The following is an 18,260-nucleotide window of genomic DNA, read 5'->3' as shown; positions in this document are numbered from 1 at the left end:
GGTGTCAGCTGCCGTGGGCCTTTGAGGAAGCCTCCTTCCTTCTCTGGTTAGTAAGTTATTGCAGCAAGGCAGGGCAGCCCTGCACATTGATGCAGCTTTTCTTATTCTCCTCCTTTCCAGAAGACTCACAGGTCACATGGCTGCTGCTTCAGAGTCACTGAGGTGCCACTGTGCCAATGCACGGTTGGTTTATCTTAATATCACCCCCCCAGGAAACCTCCCTCCACCCCGTCCCTAGGACTGGCTGAGATGACCTTCCATCCTACTCTCACCTGTAGGATTGCAGGAATAACAAATGACACTTAGTCACAGGCCTCAGCAAAATCTGGGACCCAACCAATTTGAATGTGCTGATTTCATGTGTAGACCCTGGGAAAACCGGTGCCTACACCTTTCTCAAGCCCTTGCAGGGCACTGGCACAGATCTGCTCTCGCCCTGAGTCTCTCTAGGTGTCTCTGTGTCCATGCCTTCTCAGCACCTCACAGCTGCTGCCCAGGAGATGAAGCCCACCAGCTCCTTTGCCAAAGGGCTCACCCGCTAGAGAAAAGTGCTGGCTTTTCAGGGTGCACGATCTGATTTGTGCTGGCCTTTGTCCCCTGTTTCTCTGAGCAGGTGCTCAGAGCTGTGGCATACACTGCAGTCTGCAGAGTACAATGGCCCCATCATGAGTCTCAGCGACTCACCAGGGTCACAGCCAGAGCTGGGTGGATGTGCGCCCTCCTGGGTGAGGCTAATCGGAAGATATTCAAGGGCATCAAGCTGCCCCGCCCAGCATGGTGTGTACATAGTCCCCCGGGGACTTCCTCCCATCAAGGGTGTGGCAGGTCAGATGTGGGTCAGTAAATTTCTGTGACCTGGCAGCATTCTCTGGAATTCTCCCAAGTGAGTACGCAAGGGTTTCAGTGTCAGCTTCTTCCCCTCTGCAAATCTCCATGCACATGAACATATCAAAGTACCTGAGAAGTCCTGCAGCAAAGCTTCTACTTAGCTTGACACAACCTGGAGCCTTTGCAAATGATTTTGAGTACTGAACTTCCCCTTTTCATGCAGTGTTTAAGAAAAATGTTAATGCTTTATTATTATTATTATTATTTTTGAGAAGGAGTCTTGCTTTGTCGCCCAGCCTGGAGTGCAGTGGCGCAATCTCAGCTCACTGCAGTCTCCGCCTCCTGAGTTCAAGTGATTCTCCTGCCTCAGCCTCCCGAGTAGCTGGGGTTACAGGCACCTGCCACCATGCCCAGCTAATTTTTGCATTTTTAGTAGAGGTGGGATTTCACCGTGTTGGCTGGGCTAAGCCACCACGCCCAGCTCCATTACTAATATTGTATCAAACACCAGTTTGGAAACTACCTCAAGGAATGCTGTCTTTGGATTGGAGAGCAATGAATATAGAAAGAGTACAGCTTCAGGGCTTAAATAATAATCTGTGCAGGCTCTGTAGGAATCTGAGTCAGAGTTTCCCCTCCTTATTGTTAAAAAGGATGCATAGAAAATGTTTTTGGCTTGGAGAATTCGTCGCCACTGTGGCTGGGGCTGCCAGTTGCCATTCTAGGGGGAACATGGAGATGAAGCAGACATTGAGATATGTTTTTTTGTTGTCAGTGAAAATAAACATCTCAGGCCCGAAACCAGGGCGTGGAAGGGAGAAGTCTGGGGACATGAAGTTGGAATCCCACTTGGGGATGGGCACTTATTCTCGTACCACCACCTCTTGCAGCCAGCGACCAGGAGGCCTTTGTGGGGTCTGGGGCCCTCATTAAAGCCCAGGCCCCCAGGTTCCAGACAATGGAAATGATGGCTCGAGTTCCCACAGCAAGTCAGCACAAGGCTCCTGACGCCTGGCCCGCTGATCTCTTGGAAGCATCATGGTTTCCGAAAATCTTACCCAAGCCCCTTGTTCTGTGAGGCCATAAACATGGCAACTGCCATGTGTGAAGGGCTTATAGCCTGTACCAGGCAAGGTGCTGATGCCTCACCTGTGTTAACGTCCACAGCCGTCTCTCCAAAGGGACTGAGGCATCTGACTCCCTCACTCATGGCCCTTTGCTAGCTTCCCCCACTCTGAGGACACTGACTCCTAATCGTGCCCCACCTCTTTGTCCCCCGTCCCCTGCTCCCATGCTGGCCTCCTCTGCTCAGGACCCTGCTCTTACCTTCTTCTTATTGAGAACATTCTTCCCCGGGTCCCTCCTGGGCCTTCTTCTTGACCAGGCCTTCCTTAGAGAGGCCTTGGACTCGTTTGCCAGTGCCACTGTCACAAAGGGCCACAAACTGGGCAGCTTAAATAGCAGAAGTGCACCCCTCCCATTCTGGAAGCTAGAAGTCTGAGATCCCACTCGGGGCTCCTGAGGCAATGGGGTCAGTTCCAGGCATCTCTCCCTGCTGGGGGTGAATCACCAGCTGTCTTTGGTGTTCCTGGGAATGTAGAAGCATCACCCTAAATCTCTGCCTTCATCATGATGTTTCTCCTTTTTGTGGGTCTGTGTTTAAATTTCCCCACCCTACTCTGGTATGACCTCATCTTAACAAGTGTCATCTGCAAAGACCCCATTTCCCAACAAGGTCATGTTCTCAGGTACTGGGGGTTAGGACTTCAACATACTGTTTTTTTGGGGGACATGGTTTAGCTTGTACGAGGCCTTCTCTGATGAGTGCCCCTCTTTCCCGTCATGCCCTCTGCACTTCGTTGATATTGCAGCCCTTGGCGGCACCCACAGTCGCTTCATTTACTTGTTTGTTGTCTGTCTTCTGCACTGGGGGGTGAGTGTGAGCACAGAGGACAGGGACCTGGTGGTCATCTTCACGTGGTATCTTCAGAGCTTGAGCAATGCCAGGCACAAAATTACTCTGTTCACTTAATCACTCAATGAATGAGTGTGCGAGTGAATGAACGAATGCATGAATGCATGAATGAAAGGAAACACAGCCCCCTGAAGCAAGTACTATTGTCTTCCCCATCCATCACTCACACAAACTGAGGCTTTGAGAAAACCGGAGCAGAGTAAAGAACAGGCTTTTGTGTGTGATTCATGAAGCAGTAACGGTTTCTCTTTTATTTACCTCTTGGATAAAGGGCAGAAGCAAGAAGGGTGGCTGTGACTGCATTCTTGATGTTTTCAGAGTTTGTCAAGTGGGACATGTCACCTCATTTTATTTTTGCACATTCTCCAGTCAGCTCTACAGAGTGTAAATGCGGAGTGCCGCTCTCACAGCCTCAGTTCCCACGTTTGCGTTGGGAGTGCAGCATGCATTGCGCGCTAACTCCGTGCTTGCCATCTGGGAGGGAAGTTGGAATCCGGGTGGTTCAGTGCTGGATCTGAAATCCTCTGTGGGAAGTGCAGGGAGACAGGGTAGTCGGGTGTCTGGAAGTGGGTAGCAGCAGCCTTCGAATTAATCTGGCTGAGAGCTCAGATAGAATTCCATCCTCCGCCACAGCACATGTGTTTAGCTTTGGGACAGTCACATGTGGTGCACCGAAGGCTATTTGCTGGAGACTGTCAGTGGCTTCCTCTGTTACCCTCACCTTGTCCACTCTCTTGGGCCTGGGAGGGTCAGTGTCTGTGACTGTCCGATCCTCACTATGCTTGGTTCTAGAGGAAGGGGCCTGCAAGATACTCATGGGCTGCTTGGGAGGATAAGAGTCAGGCCCAGGAAGCCGTGCTGGTGACCAAGGGTGGTGGCTCCTCCCCTGCCTTGTGTGTGCTTGTTTTCAGGGCATCTTCAGCCCTCAGGGATCGTGGCCTGCCAGCTTGGCTGAAAGCATAGCTGCCTGGAGCCTCTGTGCGTCTTGGGCTTCCTGTGACTGGCCCACGTCTCCTCTCGGCAAGGTGCATCCTGGGGCTGAAGCTAGGGTGGCTCCAGCGTCCTTCCCTGCTCTGTTGCCCAGAGACTGCTTGATTTTTCTTACCCTGCCAGGCCCAGGGCATGTGTGGCTTATTCCTGGGGCTCACTTGGGACATAGTGGAATTCTTTAACCGAAAGATTCTCCATGAACTCTGTGGAGCACCTTCCCCAGCATCCCCTCCAGAGTCCAACACAGACATAACTAAGCTCGGGGTCCCCAAGGGTCCAGGCCCCAAGTGGAGATGAGGGGTGGGCAGCGTGGGGTGGTGGCTGTAGGGAAGGGAGGGTAAGAAAACATGGGCCTACTCCTTACTGTCAGCGACCTTCCACGAGTTCCGTCATCTCATCGTACCTTCATTGTGTCAGTGTAAGCAAGGGATGACATGTCCTCGGAGGGGTGGGGGTATGAATGCTCAGCACATGCTGTATGGATAGGTGAATGGTATCAATCTCTCCAGCCTTGGGGAGTCAATTCAGTCCATGTTTGCTTGTTCCTGGAACAACTGGAAACAGTGCCAGGCCACACAGGGGCCACAGGGAGGAATAGGGCATAGTCCCTGTCCTTGGTGAGGGGACAGGCTAAGAAGAACTCTCTGCAACTCATCAGCAGGGTAAGCTAAGTCAGCATGAGCCTCTCTGCTCTCCCTGAGTAGGCACCATGGTGGGGAGGCAGTGCAATGTTCTCAGTGGGAAGGAGGAGCCGCAGCCCCACCATCATGCCTGGGGTGCTGAGGCTTAGACATGCCCAAGCTGAACCTGAAGGCAGCTACTGTTTGGCATTGGAGGTGGGAGATCCAGTGGGAACTATGATTGATGAGGTTCTGGAGGGTCCGAGAGCTGACACCCGCTTGAGGGGGTTGTCTGCAGGGGGCCTACTCTGGGCCAGGCTTAGCGCTAAGACTTCACCAGCACTGTCTCGTGGAATGCTGGTGGCAGCTGTCATTGGCTCTCTTGTACCAGTGAGGAAACGATGTCTCAAGGGGGTTGAAGGTCACTCACTGACTGAAGGCCCAGGTCTGCCCACAGCTGCCTCTGCTTCTCCATTGCTTCCATGACCTGAGACTTGAGTTCCAAGGCCATCCTTGGCATAGGCACACAAAGAGCGGGGCCTGGGGAGAGACTGTCCTGGCTGGAGTGCTCGTCAGCAGGCAGAGTGAAGGTGCCAGAACAGGCTGCCCTGGTATCTCCGGGGGTTGGTTTCTTGCTCATGTCACAGTCCAGGGGAGACTGGTGGCTTCTCCAAGCAGTGACTCAAGAATCTGGGTTCACTCCATCAGGTTATTCTGTCTTCCATCAGCCTCATGAGTGGGGTCTAGGGAAGGCACACTGTTCATCATACACTTGAACTGGCTTGGCCTGGAAGCACACACTACGTCTGTTCCCATTCTGTTGGCCAGGAGGCATCCTGTGGCTCCTGTGCGTGTTCGAGGGAAATGGGGCGTGTTGAGGAGCATGTGGCTGTGGGAGAGCAGCCTCTGGGTTTTTGCCTGGAGCCAGCAGGTGCCCGGGCCCACAGCGCCAATTTCCCACTGAGGTCCTCTCATTGCAGAAAGCCAAGGACCAGTCCCTTTTTTCCCTACTGCTCTCTAGGTGACTTAGAAAGTACTGAAACCTCAGGCCAGAGGTTGGAGAGAGGAGAGGCAGGATTCCTCGGGCGCTGAGAGCAGGGAGGGGTTTTCAGTGAGCCCCTTGTGATCAGCCAAAGCCCTGGGTGAGACTGAGGTTGTCACGTGTGCCATTGGGTGGGAAGGTGGGCACCAGTTGGACAGCAGCATAAATCATTTCTGTTGACAGTTCTCTTGCTTACTCAGTGGCTAGTGCACAGGCTCTGAGATCTGCAGAGGAGTCCTGAGAGGCACATGTACACGGATGTCCACATGCGTGCACACGTAGACGTGTCCCTGTGTTGGAGCATCTGGAGTGTGGTTCTCCAGCTGTCTAGCCCAGAGTCTGCCCCACTGGTCCCCTCCCAGCTCCTTCATCATTAGCTATGTGGATACCTTGGCGTCCCCATCTATACAATGGGAATAATAATCGGCTCTGCCTCACAGGGTCATTGAGATGATTAAGTGAGATAATTCATGTGAAGTGCTTAGAGCTGGGCTGGGTACACAATAGGTGCCCAATGGCTGCTAGATATTGGCTGGATTTGAATCTAAGCCTATCTGACTCTCAGATCCCAAATGTGTTCTTCGTAGAGACTGCTCTGTTGGTAATTTACAAACTTTCAGCAAGTAAATAAGACATTTCACTGGTTTTAAATCTCCAGGAGCATATGATAAGAAGTTTTCCTTTCACCCTGATCCCACAAGCCCCCTGGTCCTTTCCCCCATGGTGTCTGCCACACCGGTTTCGTGTGCACATCCCAAGACACTCTGTGCATATGCAGTAAGATTTCACTTAGCCTCTTCGATAGGTTCTTGAAGACTGTGACTTTATACGAAATATATAATGAAACCAATTTTTTTCTCCTTGTAAAAAAGCGACGTTGAAGGAATTGATGTTATTTGAGGACCTGCTGTGCAATGACTCAGTTGAAGCCACACTTTGCAAGAACCTATCTTCCATGTTCAGTGAAGACTTACTGTACAAGCAAAAGTTGACTTTGTGTAACTCCTTTTTCCCCTCCCTGTACATATTCTAGCGTGCTGTGCTCAGTGATCGGCACCTTCTTGGAGATTTTCTGTGTCGCTACAGAAAGCACCCCCTGTTCTTTTCTGTGGCAGCATGGTCTTCCACCATATGGATCGTCATAAGTGATTCAGTCCCTTCTCGATGGACTTTTATTTAGTTATCAATATTTGGCGATTATAAACAGTGCAGCAATGTGTGTGAGTACATATGTGTGGGAGTTCACCCTGTGGGATCAGCTCCTGGAGTGGGACTTCTGAAGGAGAAAGGTTATGCGTTTAAATTGTGACGGGGATTACCGACTTGCTGCCTGTTGAGATGGTTGAATTTGTATCCCCCCAGCCCTGGGCAACACAGTGTGCTATCCGTCTCTCTGACTTTCACCAATCTGGTACCTATAAAATGGTATCTTAATATAATTTTAATTTACATTTGTTGTATGAATGAGGTTGAGTATTTTCTAATATTTATATGTTGGGAGCCATTTGTAATTAATTTTTTGTATGTACATTCAAACATATCTTTTGTTCATGGTTTCTATTGTGTTAGGTTGCCTTTTAAAAAAAAATCAGTTTGTAGGATCTTATTATATTTGAGAGAGATTAGTCATTTGTGATATGAGCTGTAAACATAATATATGGTGTTCCTGGTTAAGGGGATTCATGATCAAACCATGGGTTTCATAAATATAACTAATTCTCAGTCTGTGTCCTATTCTTTTTTTTAATTTTATTTACTTATTTTTTTCTTCTAAGGGGTCTAAGGTAGAGATTCTGATCTTTTTTTTTTTTTTTTTAATATAGACAGGATCTTGCTCTGTCACCCAGGCTAGAGTGTAGTGGTGCAATCTGTGCTCAAACCACCCTCCTGCCTCAGCCTTCTGAGTAGCTGGGGCCACAGGTGTGGTGTGTACCACCAGCCTGCTCATTTTTGTTTTTTTTGTAGAGATGGTATTTCACTCCGTCACCTAGGCTGGTCTCAAACTCCTGGACTCAGGTGATCCACCTGCCTCAGCCTCCCAAAGTGCTGGGACTACAGGCATGGGCCACCATACCCAGCTCTAAGTCCTATTCTTTTAAGGGTGTATAGGAAAAAAAAATGAGCATGACTGTTCAGGAAAATTGTGAAAAGGAAGGTAGGACCTAGCTCTTACCGGTATTAAGCTATATCATGGAGCTATTGTAATTAAAACCACGTGGAAAAAAGAAAACCACACCAAATCAATGTGGTATTGGTGTAAGACAGATTAATGGAGAGTCCCCAAAAAATGTGGGAATTAGGAAATACTGGCATTTGAAAACAGTGGGTAAGAGATGGGTAAGTGGATGTTATTGAGACAATTGAGTGCCCATCTGGAAGAAAATGCACACAGATGCACACCTCAGTCTTCCACTGAAACAACTCCTGATGGATCCAAGATTTAATGATAAAAATTGAAAATGTAAAAATACTTGAGAAAACCATGGGCTGATTTAAAAACTTCTAGGGAGCAAAGAATCAAAAGATGAAAATATTTATACATTTGAATTACAGAAAAGTCAAGATTTTCTGCCTGGCAAAACCGCCACAACTAAAGTAGAAAGACAGCAATGTGGGAGGTGCTAGGCAGGCCTTACCACTGCCTGTTGGAGGGGCCCTTGCCCCCACAGCCTCCGTGACTGCCCTTGTTTGCCAGGTCGGGGTGCTGGTGCCAGGCCCTTTGGCTTGGAGAGCTCCGTGAAGCTGACAGTGGTGTGCTGTGTCAGTGGCCGGCAGGATGGAAAGACCCTGATTCCAGCCCTGGACAGGCTCTCACTGCCTGACCCAGGTGGCTCTCAGGAGATGGCATTGTGGTTGAAAACTTGAGGCCTGCCAGCCAGGATATCAGAATTGTCCTCTTCTCCTGGAGCTGGGGGCAAGTCTGGGTTGGCGATGCTGAGCCTGTGGGTGCTTCCCTGCCTCTGGCCCCCTCAGATTGCGTCTCAGACCACAGGATAGCTGCCCACAGCCTCACTCCCTGTCACCTTGGGGAAGGACGTCCGTCCAGCTGTGTTGTCAGGCCACTCCCCTTCCTGATGGAAGTAGAGGGCTCAGGAGCCCGTGTCCTGGAGCCACAGGGGCTGGGGCTGTTGAGATTTGCTGGTTATACAGCCTCAGTTCAGTTATTTTGCGTCTTGACCTCCTTGCTTCGTATGTAAAATGGCGATGATGGCCTCTGCCTCCTAAGGACATGGAGATTATGTGTTTAGGAGATTAGGTCTGTCATTTGCTCAGTGTACACCTGGAATATGATAAGGGTCCCAGTGGTCGTGGTGGAGGTGATGATCAGAATCATGCCGGTGGAAAGCCAGAGAAGGCCAGAAAGGCCTATGCTGAGGCCAGAGAGCACTGAGCCTCCTGTGAGGAAGAAGGTCCTATTTGCTGACACCGGTGCAGCGTGGTCAACTCCAGTCACAGCAGGAGGTAATGGACGGCTGCCCTGGCTGTGTGCTCATGGCAACTATAGGAAGGACGTTTCTTTACCCTCACTCCACAGGTGAGGAAGCGGGCTTGGGGAGGGGAGGGACATGCCCTTCCCCAGGCTGCACAGCTAGAGGCTCAGCCCCTGCCCTCTGACCCCTGAGCATCCTTCTGCCTGTGGGGGGAGCACCTCTGTGCTTGGAGTAGCTTGGGAAGAAGAGCATTGGCCGGCCATGGAGGAGTGCTGCAGACGAGAGGACTCTGCGCGTTTCTTCCTCCAGGCCTGGCAACAGGAGGTTCATGTGTGGGACCCTCTCCGCCTTTCCCACAACACACACGCAGTGCTGTCAGGGTTCATTACATGGCCTCTGACTCCCCGTCTTGTGGGTCCAGATCTACCAGCCCTTTGATGCCCTCCCCGTTTTTTTTTCTTTTTCTGCCATCTTGTGATTCATACTTTCCCCCCAGGACAGGACTAGACTGGCACCTGGCAACAGAGGGAGGGGTTAGCTCCCATCAGCTCCGACTCTGAGCTCTCAGGTGCCACCGTGAACACTAACACAGATAAAGAAGCCCCTTGGCCAAGATGCACGGGATTGAGGGACTCATCTTGCAGATTGAGGGGACTACTAGGTGAGCTTTCCTGGGATGCTGGGGACAGCCACGTCTGTGATGTGGCTCTATCAAGGCTCCTGCCTTCTGATCCTAAGGGCTCTGACAAGTTATCATCCCCTTAAAGGATAAATCCCCATTCCTTTCTTATCCAAATACTATAATGTGAAAAAAATCACAGCTAAATTCTGTTCTCAACCTTGCAGTTACCTGTCGGGGCCTGTTTGCCTTAATTTGCTTTTCTCCCCTTCCCTTTCCCTTCATTTCCATCCTTCCTTTGTTTCAACAAATGAAAAAGAAAAGCTTGGGGGAATAAAAAGGCACCAACTTTTTATTAGGTTGTGCTGTATTAGCCAACAGCCTCAGAATCTTAGCTGAAAACCATGGGTTATTCCACACTCGTTCCACATATCCACAGGGCCAGCTGGTGGCTCTGTCCATCTTATTCACTCAGAGATCCAAAACTGAGCACCCCATCTGGAAGGTTGCTGGTCCTGCACCGGAGTGGAGAGAGGGCTCTGGAGACCTCACTCCTGCAGTTACATGCTCTGCCCAGGAAACAGCATGTTCTATTTTCATTCATAGCTAATTGGTCAGAATGAGACACATGATCACCCATTTACCAGGGAATCAGTAAGTACAGTCCTGTCCTGTGTCCAGAAAAGGGGCTGATAGGCCGGGTGCAATGGCTCACATGTGTAATCCCAGCACTTTGGAAGGCCAAGGCAGGCGGGTCACGTGAGGTCAGGAGTTCGAGATCAGCCTGGCCAAACATGGTGAAACCCCGTCTCTACTAAAAATAAAGACTATTCTTTTTTTGAAGAGATACGACTAGACACAGTAGCTCACGCCTGTAATCCCAGCACTTTGAGAGGCTGAAGCAGGCGAATCACTTGAGTTCAGGAGTTCAAGACCAGCCTGGCCAATATGGTGAAACCCATCTCTACTAAAATTACAAAAATTAGCTGGGCATGGTGGTGCATGCCTGTAATCCCAGCTACTCAGGAGGCTGAGGCAGGAGAATTGCCTGCACCCAGGAGGCGGAGGTTGCGGTGAGCCGAGATCGCGCCATTGCACTCCAGCCTGGGTAACAAGAGCGAAACTCTGTCTCACAAAAAAAAAAAAAAAAAAAGTTAGCTGGTTGTGGTGGTGCATGCTTGTAATCTCAGCTACACGGGAGGCTAGGCAGGAGAATAGCTTGGACCTGAGAGGTGGAGGCTACATTGAGTGGAGATCGCGCCACTGTACTACATCCTCAGCAGCAAGACTCTGTCTCAAAAAAAAAAAAAACAAAAAAAAAACCAAGATGCAGTCTTGCTGTGTTGGCCAGGGTAGATTCAAACTCCTGGGCTGAAATGATCCTCCCACCTCAGCCCAGTGAGTGGCTGGGATTACAGGTGTGCTCCACTGTGCCCAGCCGCACCATCTCAGTGGCTCTTGAGTAGCCCTTTGTGGTGGCGTGCCCAGCATTACTTAGCCAGCACCCCATTTTCACACATGCACTCTGTGTCTTTTCTCTTGTCAACATGCTGTCGGTGACTCCCTAGGCCAGAAGTGGCCTTTACCTGTTGATCATTTCCTTAGGTCAGCATCCTGGGGGAGGGTGTGTTTATCCTTCACCTGGTCTTGGACCTGGCCCTCCAACACCCAGTGTTGAGAACTCAGGTTCAGTCCTGAGAACTCAGAACAGGACTGACCCATCCTGAGAACTCAGGGTCAGTCCTGTTCTTAAGGAGCTGTGCTTGCTGAATGGGTGTAACTTTTCTGACTCTAGTGTCAGCTCGTAAATTCCCAGAACTTTGGAGCTACAAGGTAGCATCATCCTCAGGCCATTTAGTTGTCTTGGCCCTTCATCTTCTAGGGAGAAAAGTTACCCAGTCTTAAACTTTCACGAGTTTGCTGCTTACTCCAGTAATTGGAAACCAGTTACTAAGAAATCAGGGAATTGGGTTAGAGAGCATTTTCAACGACTTCCCTCCTCCTCCTGGGCCAGAGGCTGCTAGGGTGACCAGCACCATCCTTGTCCCAGCTTGCTGGTCTTGGTGGCAGCCCCAAATGACCTCTCACTCTTGACCTCTCTGGGGGACACTAGGAGCTCTTGAGAGTGAGAGTTGGTCTTGCCAGGGAAAAGCCTCCATCTCCTGTTTCCTAGTCTTCCTTTGGAATCAAACCCATTGAAAACACACCACTCTCATGGAGTCCTCCAAGGCCAAGCTCCTTTTTTTTTTTGGTAGGGAGGTGGGGGACAGGGTCTCACTCTGTCGCCCAGGCTGGAGTGCAGTGGCATGATCTTGGCTCACTGCAACCTTCACCTCCGGGGTTCAAGTGATTCTCCCACCTCAGCTTCCCAAGTAGCTGCGACTACAGGTGCACACCCCGACACTTGGCTAATTTTTGTATTGTTTGGTAGAGACGAGGTTACACCATGTTGGCCAGGCTGGTCTCAAACTCTGACCTCAAGTGATCCGCCCACCTGGCCTCCCAAAGTGCTGGGATTACAGGCACAAGCCACCATACCCAGCCCCAAGGTCCCTTTTGAAGTCTGTTCGTGAGGTTCCCAGATCTGACCTTTCCTGCTGGAGAGATCTGCTTCCACTTGGCAAGGCCTTTTGAGTTTGGCGATGGCAGTTCTGCCTCAGATTCTCAGATCCATGGAGAGGGGAGAGGAATAAGTCAGACTTCAGCCCTCTCGCCCTTCATTGGGGCCATTTTTCTCAATCTTGGTTAGGACAAAACTTTTGGGAAATTTCCACTGGTCGGTAATAGTAAGAATAGTAAGTATAAAGAAATACAATAGCTGACATTTAATGAGTGTCACTGGCTAGGTACTGCTAAGAGTGGGTGTGAAGTTGTAAGACTGTGACATGTTATTTAACCACCCTGTGCCTCTCTCGTGGGTCCTCATCTCAGACTGTTGTGAGAATTGAGCGACTCAGTGCATGTCAGGTGCTTAGAGCAGAGCCTGGCACCGAGCAGGCATGCAAGAGCTGGGTGCTAGTACTGGGATCACGAGGCTTCTTGCTTTAAAGATAAGGAAGGCCGGGCGTGGTGGCTCACGCCTGTAATCCAAGCACTTTGGAGGCCAAGGCAGGCGGATCACCTGAGGTCGGGAGTTCAAGATCAGCCTGACCAACATGGTGAAACCCTGTCTTTAAAAAAAATGAAAAATAAAGACAAGGAAACTGAGGTTCCGAGAGGGCAGTGGCCACACAGCCCTCCTCATTACCTGAGTAATTGGAAACCAGTTACTGAGAAATTGAGAAAGTGGGTCAGAAAGATCGTGTGATACCATGGAGGAAGAGCAGCCCCCAGTGCAGGGGCAGTGGATTAAAGAATCAGCATCATGACTGGGAGTTATGGTGCAATCCTGCAGGGATGTGCAAAGGGTTCAGGGGCTATGGGGGACACAAGGGAGCTACCAATTCTTCCTGTTTGGGCTGGGGTGAGTTGAGAAATGTGAAAAAGGATTGAACTTTTGCTCTAGGACTCATAATAATCCTGTGAGGTGCAGGGAAGGGTTAATAGCATCCTCATTTTATGGTAGGGAAACCAAGGTACTGCACAGCTCAGTGACCTGCTCTTGTTCAGAAGCAGTGGAGTAGGGATGGGTTTCCAGGCCTGTCTTCGTGGCCCATGCCCTCCCTGGTTCTAGGTCCTGGGGGAGGCAGGGATAGTGTTAGGGCCTAGCTCAGCTGGGTTACCAGGCTGGGTACGATTGGGTTAATTATTTTGGAAGTCAAAGAGGACTCTGGGGCCACTGGGGTTTGCAGGCCTTTGTCCTGTCTCCCAGCCCTGCCCCCACCTCTAGTAAGTCTCTGCTTTCGTCCGGAGGGAAACAGTGGCCCCTTGTTTTCTCCGAGTTCTGAACTCCAAGTGCCACACACAACAGGATCCAGCATGGGCCCCGTGAGATGGCGTGACTTGGAAACGGAGTGGCCACAGACCTCGGGCCCTGGCGGGCAGCCTTTCATTGAGACACCCTTGCTCCTGCTGAGAGGGACAAATCAGACCCCATCCTCTGAGGAGAAAAAGAAGTCCCTGGGAATGTTCTCTTTTCTCGGGGCAGAGTGTGGTCAGAAAAGCAGAATGACAACCTTGAAATGAGTTCCTGTCCCCATGGCTTCTGGGAGACACGCCTCCATGGTGTCCTTTCCCCTTGGGCATCCCCTTGCACGATGTCCTCCCCTCCATGGCGTCCCGGGTCTCAGGAGCTGGGCCCTTTCTCCTGTGGGGGCTGCACCCAAGGGCTCATCTCCTTTCCAGCCAGTGGAGGGAGACAGTGGCCTGTTTGCGGTGTGTTCAGTGGTGGGGTGGGGGAGGCTGCGGCCCGTTTGCGGTGTGTTTAGGGAGGGAGGCTGCGGCCTGTTTGCGGTATATTCAGGGAGGGAGGCTGCAGCCTGTTTGTGGTGTGTTCAATGGGGGAGGCCGCGGCCCATTTGCGGTGTGTTCAAGGGGGGAGACTGCGGCCCATTTGCAGTGTGTTCAGCGGGGAGACCGTGGCCCATTTGCTGTGTGTTCAGGGAAGGAGACCATTGCCGTTTGCCGTTTGTTCAGGGAGGGAGACCGTGGTCCATTTGCGGTGTGTTCATTGGGGGAGACCGCTGCCCATTTGCGATATGTTCAGGAAGGGAGGCTGCAGCCTGTTTGCAGTGTGTTCAGTCGGGGAGACCGCTGCCCACTTGCTGTGTGTTCAGGGAGGGAGACCACGGCCTGTTTGCGATGTGTTCACAGGGGTAGATCGCGGCCCATTTGTGGTGTGTTCAGGGAGGGAGACCGCGGCCCGTTTGTGGTGTGTTCAGGTTGAGGAGACCCCTTCAGGGCAGTCGTGGCATGTCAGGCACCTGAGGAAGAGTCACTAGAGCTGCCAGCAGCCCTGCTCGTACCCAGCACAGATGCCACAGGGAGAGGCGGCCACACCCAAGAGCGGCCCAGGCCTGATGTGTGTCCCAAGCGGCTGTTCTCACAAAAGGGTTTTACTGGCATGGAAATGGTTGGAAAATACACAACGGAGGGTGGCCCATTTCCAGAGCTCAGCTGTTTACCTTCAGCGGAGCGTTGGGGATGCGGAGAGCTTATTTTCCAAACAGCCGTGGTTGTCAGGTCTACAGGCTGCAAGCTGATGCCAAGCGAGGACACCAGGGGCATCCCCTCTGCTTACCTCCTTTCCCAGTGCCAAGGGGACCCCACAGTTTCTCTCAAGCAGGGCTATCTGGAGATGTGGGTGCTGGTGGGCATGGGGGTTCTGCAGTCTGTGTGCATCTCTCCTGTGGCCTGACTTCCCCTGTGCGTGTAGCTCTCTTGGTCTGAAGAGATTGGCCTCTCGTTTGTGGTGCCTGTCCCACTGGAGCCATGGCCGTAGTAGAAACAGGTTGGTTTTTGGCTCTGTTTGAGAACCCAGTGTTCTCTGCCCGTGGCCTCTCTACCTTCCTTCAAATTCTGCTTTCTCTGGGAAGAGGTGTTGGGTGGAGTGAAATTTGGAATCTGTGGTGAGAGCCAGCAAAGCTCTTGCAGTTTCTTCTTTCTGTCAGAGGGGAAACTGAGGCCCAGGGGATGGCGAGCCAGGTTAGCAGGCTGCTTGTGGAGGCTGACACGTGGGCATTGGTGCACAGCCTCCGTCCTGGCTGCTCCACCTGCATGGCCTTGCTCGGTGATTTTCCTTCTTGGGCCATTAGTGTCCTGTCCCTGTGCAGCAGGGAGAGTCTTCTCTGACCCCTGGGCTTGCCGTGAATATGAGCCAGCACCCAGTCTCAGGAGATACTGGGAAATGTCTTTCCCTTCCCCGTCTTCATCTAAGAGCCCCAGAGATGAGCAGCTTCTCAGCTGGCCTGGTTTTGGCTTTATTTTGTGTTGTTTTGTACACAGGTCGGTCACCATGGGGAGGGAACAGCATTTCTTAGTATTTTCTTATTGTGAGGTCTAAAGGGCTTTTTAAAATATATGGAGAGAGGAAATCCCTTAACATCTTTCCTGGCAAACAGTAAGAAAGAGGAGTTAAAGACAGCAAGCGAAAGCTGGCATGTTCCAGGGCTCCAACAGGGAAGAGTTTAGTAAGGGACCATCACAGGGTGTGAGAAGGCCTGGGAGCCAGCAAGGGACAGAGTTCCCCGGTGCTAACAAGCCCCAAGAGCTGTCACCACCTCTAGGCCTGAGGGGACAAGGGCCGAAAATGTACCTGGAGCCGTAGGGAAGGCTATTTAGAGAGGCGTCTGAGAGGGCTGTGACTGTGCCAGAAATATGGCAGGAGGTGGGGGTGTGAGGATGCTGCGAATACATCCCCTCCCTCTCTCCTTCTTGCCCATCTGCTGTGCCTCCAGTTGGCCTGACTTGGCCAGCGGTCAAGGCAGCCAGGTGGTTGTGGCCTTAGAGAACAGCTGTCCAGGACACTGAGCAGGCATAGGGAGTGAGTTTGGGGGGACAGGCAGAGGGAACAGAGTGATAAGCACAGCCTTAGATCTGACTTTGCATCCCCGCTTCACTGCCTTCCTGCTGTGAGACCCTAGGCAGGTTTTAAAAGTCTCCCTTCTCTGGCAGGGTGTGGTGGTTCACGCCTGTAATCCCAGCACTTTAGGAGGCTGAGGTGGGTGGATCATGAAGTCAGGAGATCAAGACCATCCTGGCTAATATGGTGAAACCTTGTCTCTACTAAAAATACAAAAAATAGCTGGCATGGTGGCACACCTCTGTAGTCCCAGCTACTCGAGAGGCTGAGGCATCGAGAATCGATTGAACCCTGGAGATGGTGGTTGCAGTGAGCCAAGATTGCGCCGCTGCACTCCATCCTGGGCGACAGAGCAAGACTTTATCTCAAAAAAAAAAAAAAAAAGTCTCTGTCCTCCACTTTCCTCATTTGTAAAATAACTTTTCATAGTGGCTGTTAAATAAAATGAAAGAAATGCATGCAAGCTTCGAGCATGGTGCCGACTGCCAGTGACCATTTGTAGTTGTCACTTAGAATGTCTTTAGTAACAACTTTAAAACAGTCAGCCTTGAATTCTGGAGGGAACCCCACTTGGGGGTGGGGATGAGAGCAGGGGTGGGGCTCGTGGCCTCTGGCCTCTGCTGAGGCCAAGTTGGGGGTCAGCCAGGTGCCGGGCTGGCGCCGCTGCCTCAGAGGCACTGGCCTTGCAGGTGGTGGTGGCCGCGTGCCGGGAGGGAGACATCTGGCAGGTCAGGAAGCCGGTGTCAGGCTGCCCTGGCTTTTGGCAGGTGCTCCTGTCTTGGGGTCAGGTGACGCTGACTGTCTGTCAGCTAGAGGCTCTGGCTCCCCTGGGGCCTGATCTTCCCAACCTCATGCACTTGAAAAAATAAACACATTCCCCAGCAGAGCAGGGGAGCAGTATGGAACAGATTGCAGGCAGCCCCGCGCGCCTTCGCTTTTCCTGATGAGCCCAGATTTTGGTGTGAAGTGCAAGCATCTGGTCGCTTAAAGCAGCAGCTTCTAGATTCCTGAGGACCACAGCTTTGCTAAGACTTTTTATAAGTTAGCAGAAGCAGCATCCACTTCGATCTAAGTTCTGATCCGGCTGTGTGATGTTAGTCATTTGCTTAACCCCTTGGAGCCCTAGTTTCCCCAGGTGGTTGGGCAGATGGGACATATTCAGAAAAGCTTTTCTCTATAAAGCCATTTCTCAGCATCACTTGCCTGGCCTACTGACACTGTCACCTTGATTCCTCTTTTGTGTCTTCTGCGTCCTGGGTCACATGGGGCTTGGGGAACAGAAGTACAAACGTGGGCTCTGCCCTTGAGGAGTTAGCAGGAGAGACGAGTCGTAGGGTCTTGGAGAGTTTGTCCTGCTTGTCCTGTTGGTATTTCCCATGAGTGTCAGCCCTCCTCCTGCCCCATCTCTAGAGTGCGATAGGGAGGCTCGAGGTTCCTCTGGTGATATGCCCTGGGGTGGACGAGAGAATGGGGCAGTGGACTCAGGTGCTGAAGTTGTTGCTTTTGTCTGTGTTCCCTGCCTCGCAGCTGAACCTTAACCGGCCGATCGAGGAGCAGGGCCCCCTGGATGTCATCATCCACAAGCTGACCGACGTCATCCTTGAAGCAGACCAGAATGATAGCCAGTCCCTGGAGCTGGTGCACAGGTTCCAGGTGAGTGAGGACTGTGCAGCCTTTGGCTGTGGCATTTTCAGGAGGAGGAGGGGAGGCCCTGGAATGGCTGTGTGTTTAGGGCGGTAGCAGCTCTCTAGAGGTATAGGCTGGAGAAATGGCTCTGCCACTGGCAAGGCATGGGCTCCTGGGCTGGTACTTCTCTGTGGCCTCAGTATCCTTGGGTGTAGCATGGGGACCACACCAGGGCACGGTTAGCCCGTCTCTACCCCTGGCTGTGTAGACGTGATTTTCCAATCAGGCACCGCTGAGTTCCATTGTGGCCTCCACGTCCTCAGCACAGGCATACACAGCCCTTAACCATGGCTTGGGTTGGCACAAGGGATGGAACCCTTTTGCTGCACTTGGTAAAGGGAACTTCCAAGGGCCTTTGACCTGAGTCCTGCCTCGGTGGAGAGCCCTGCCTCTGCCCATGACTTTGACCTGGGTACTCACCTTTGAGCACGGCCTGAGGTGTCTTACTGAGTCCCTTGGCTGCTTCTCCATCCCCACCAGACTTCCCCAGCAGCCTCCCAGGTCCTGACCCCACAGTGACCTGCCTGTCGCCTTGGGGTTCTTGTGCTGGCTACTGACTTGCCCTGTGTTCTTTCCGTTGTGGACAAGAACGTGATTCTGTCCTCTGGA

General features: G+C 51.7%; 1 protein-coding gene across 2 annotated transcripts in view; it reads left to right on the top strand.

Moving 5' to 3' along the window:
• ITPK1 (inositol-tetrakisphosphate 1-kinase) overlaps positions 1-18,260 on the top strand; it is a 179,118-nt gene that overhangs the window by 83,764 nt on the left and 77,094 nt on the right. For both annotated transcript variants that reach the window (XM_021675721.2, XM_064375179.1), the window contains one exon: positions 17,493-17,618. In XM_021675721.2, the coding sequence (XP_021531396.2) occupies positions 17,493-17,618 (126 nt within the window). The remainder of the gene's footprint in view (positions 1-17,492; positions 17,619-18,260) is intronic.

The sequence above is a fragment of the Aotus nancymaae genome, unplaced genomic scaffold, assembly GCF_030222135.1.
Source record: "Aotus nancymaae isolate 86718 unplaced genomic scaffold, 86718_ANA_hifiasm-v0.15.2.pri h1tg000011l, whole genome shotgun sequence".
Taxonomy (NCBI): domain Eukaryota; kingdom Metazoa; phylum Chordata; class Mammalia; order Primates; family Aotidae; genus Aotus; species Aotus nancymaae.
The sequence above is the reverse complement of the archived record's forward strand: the minus strand, read 5'-3'. Positions and strand labels throughout refer to the sequence as shown.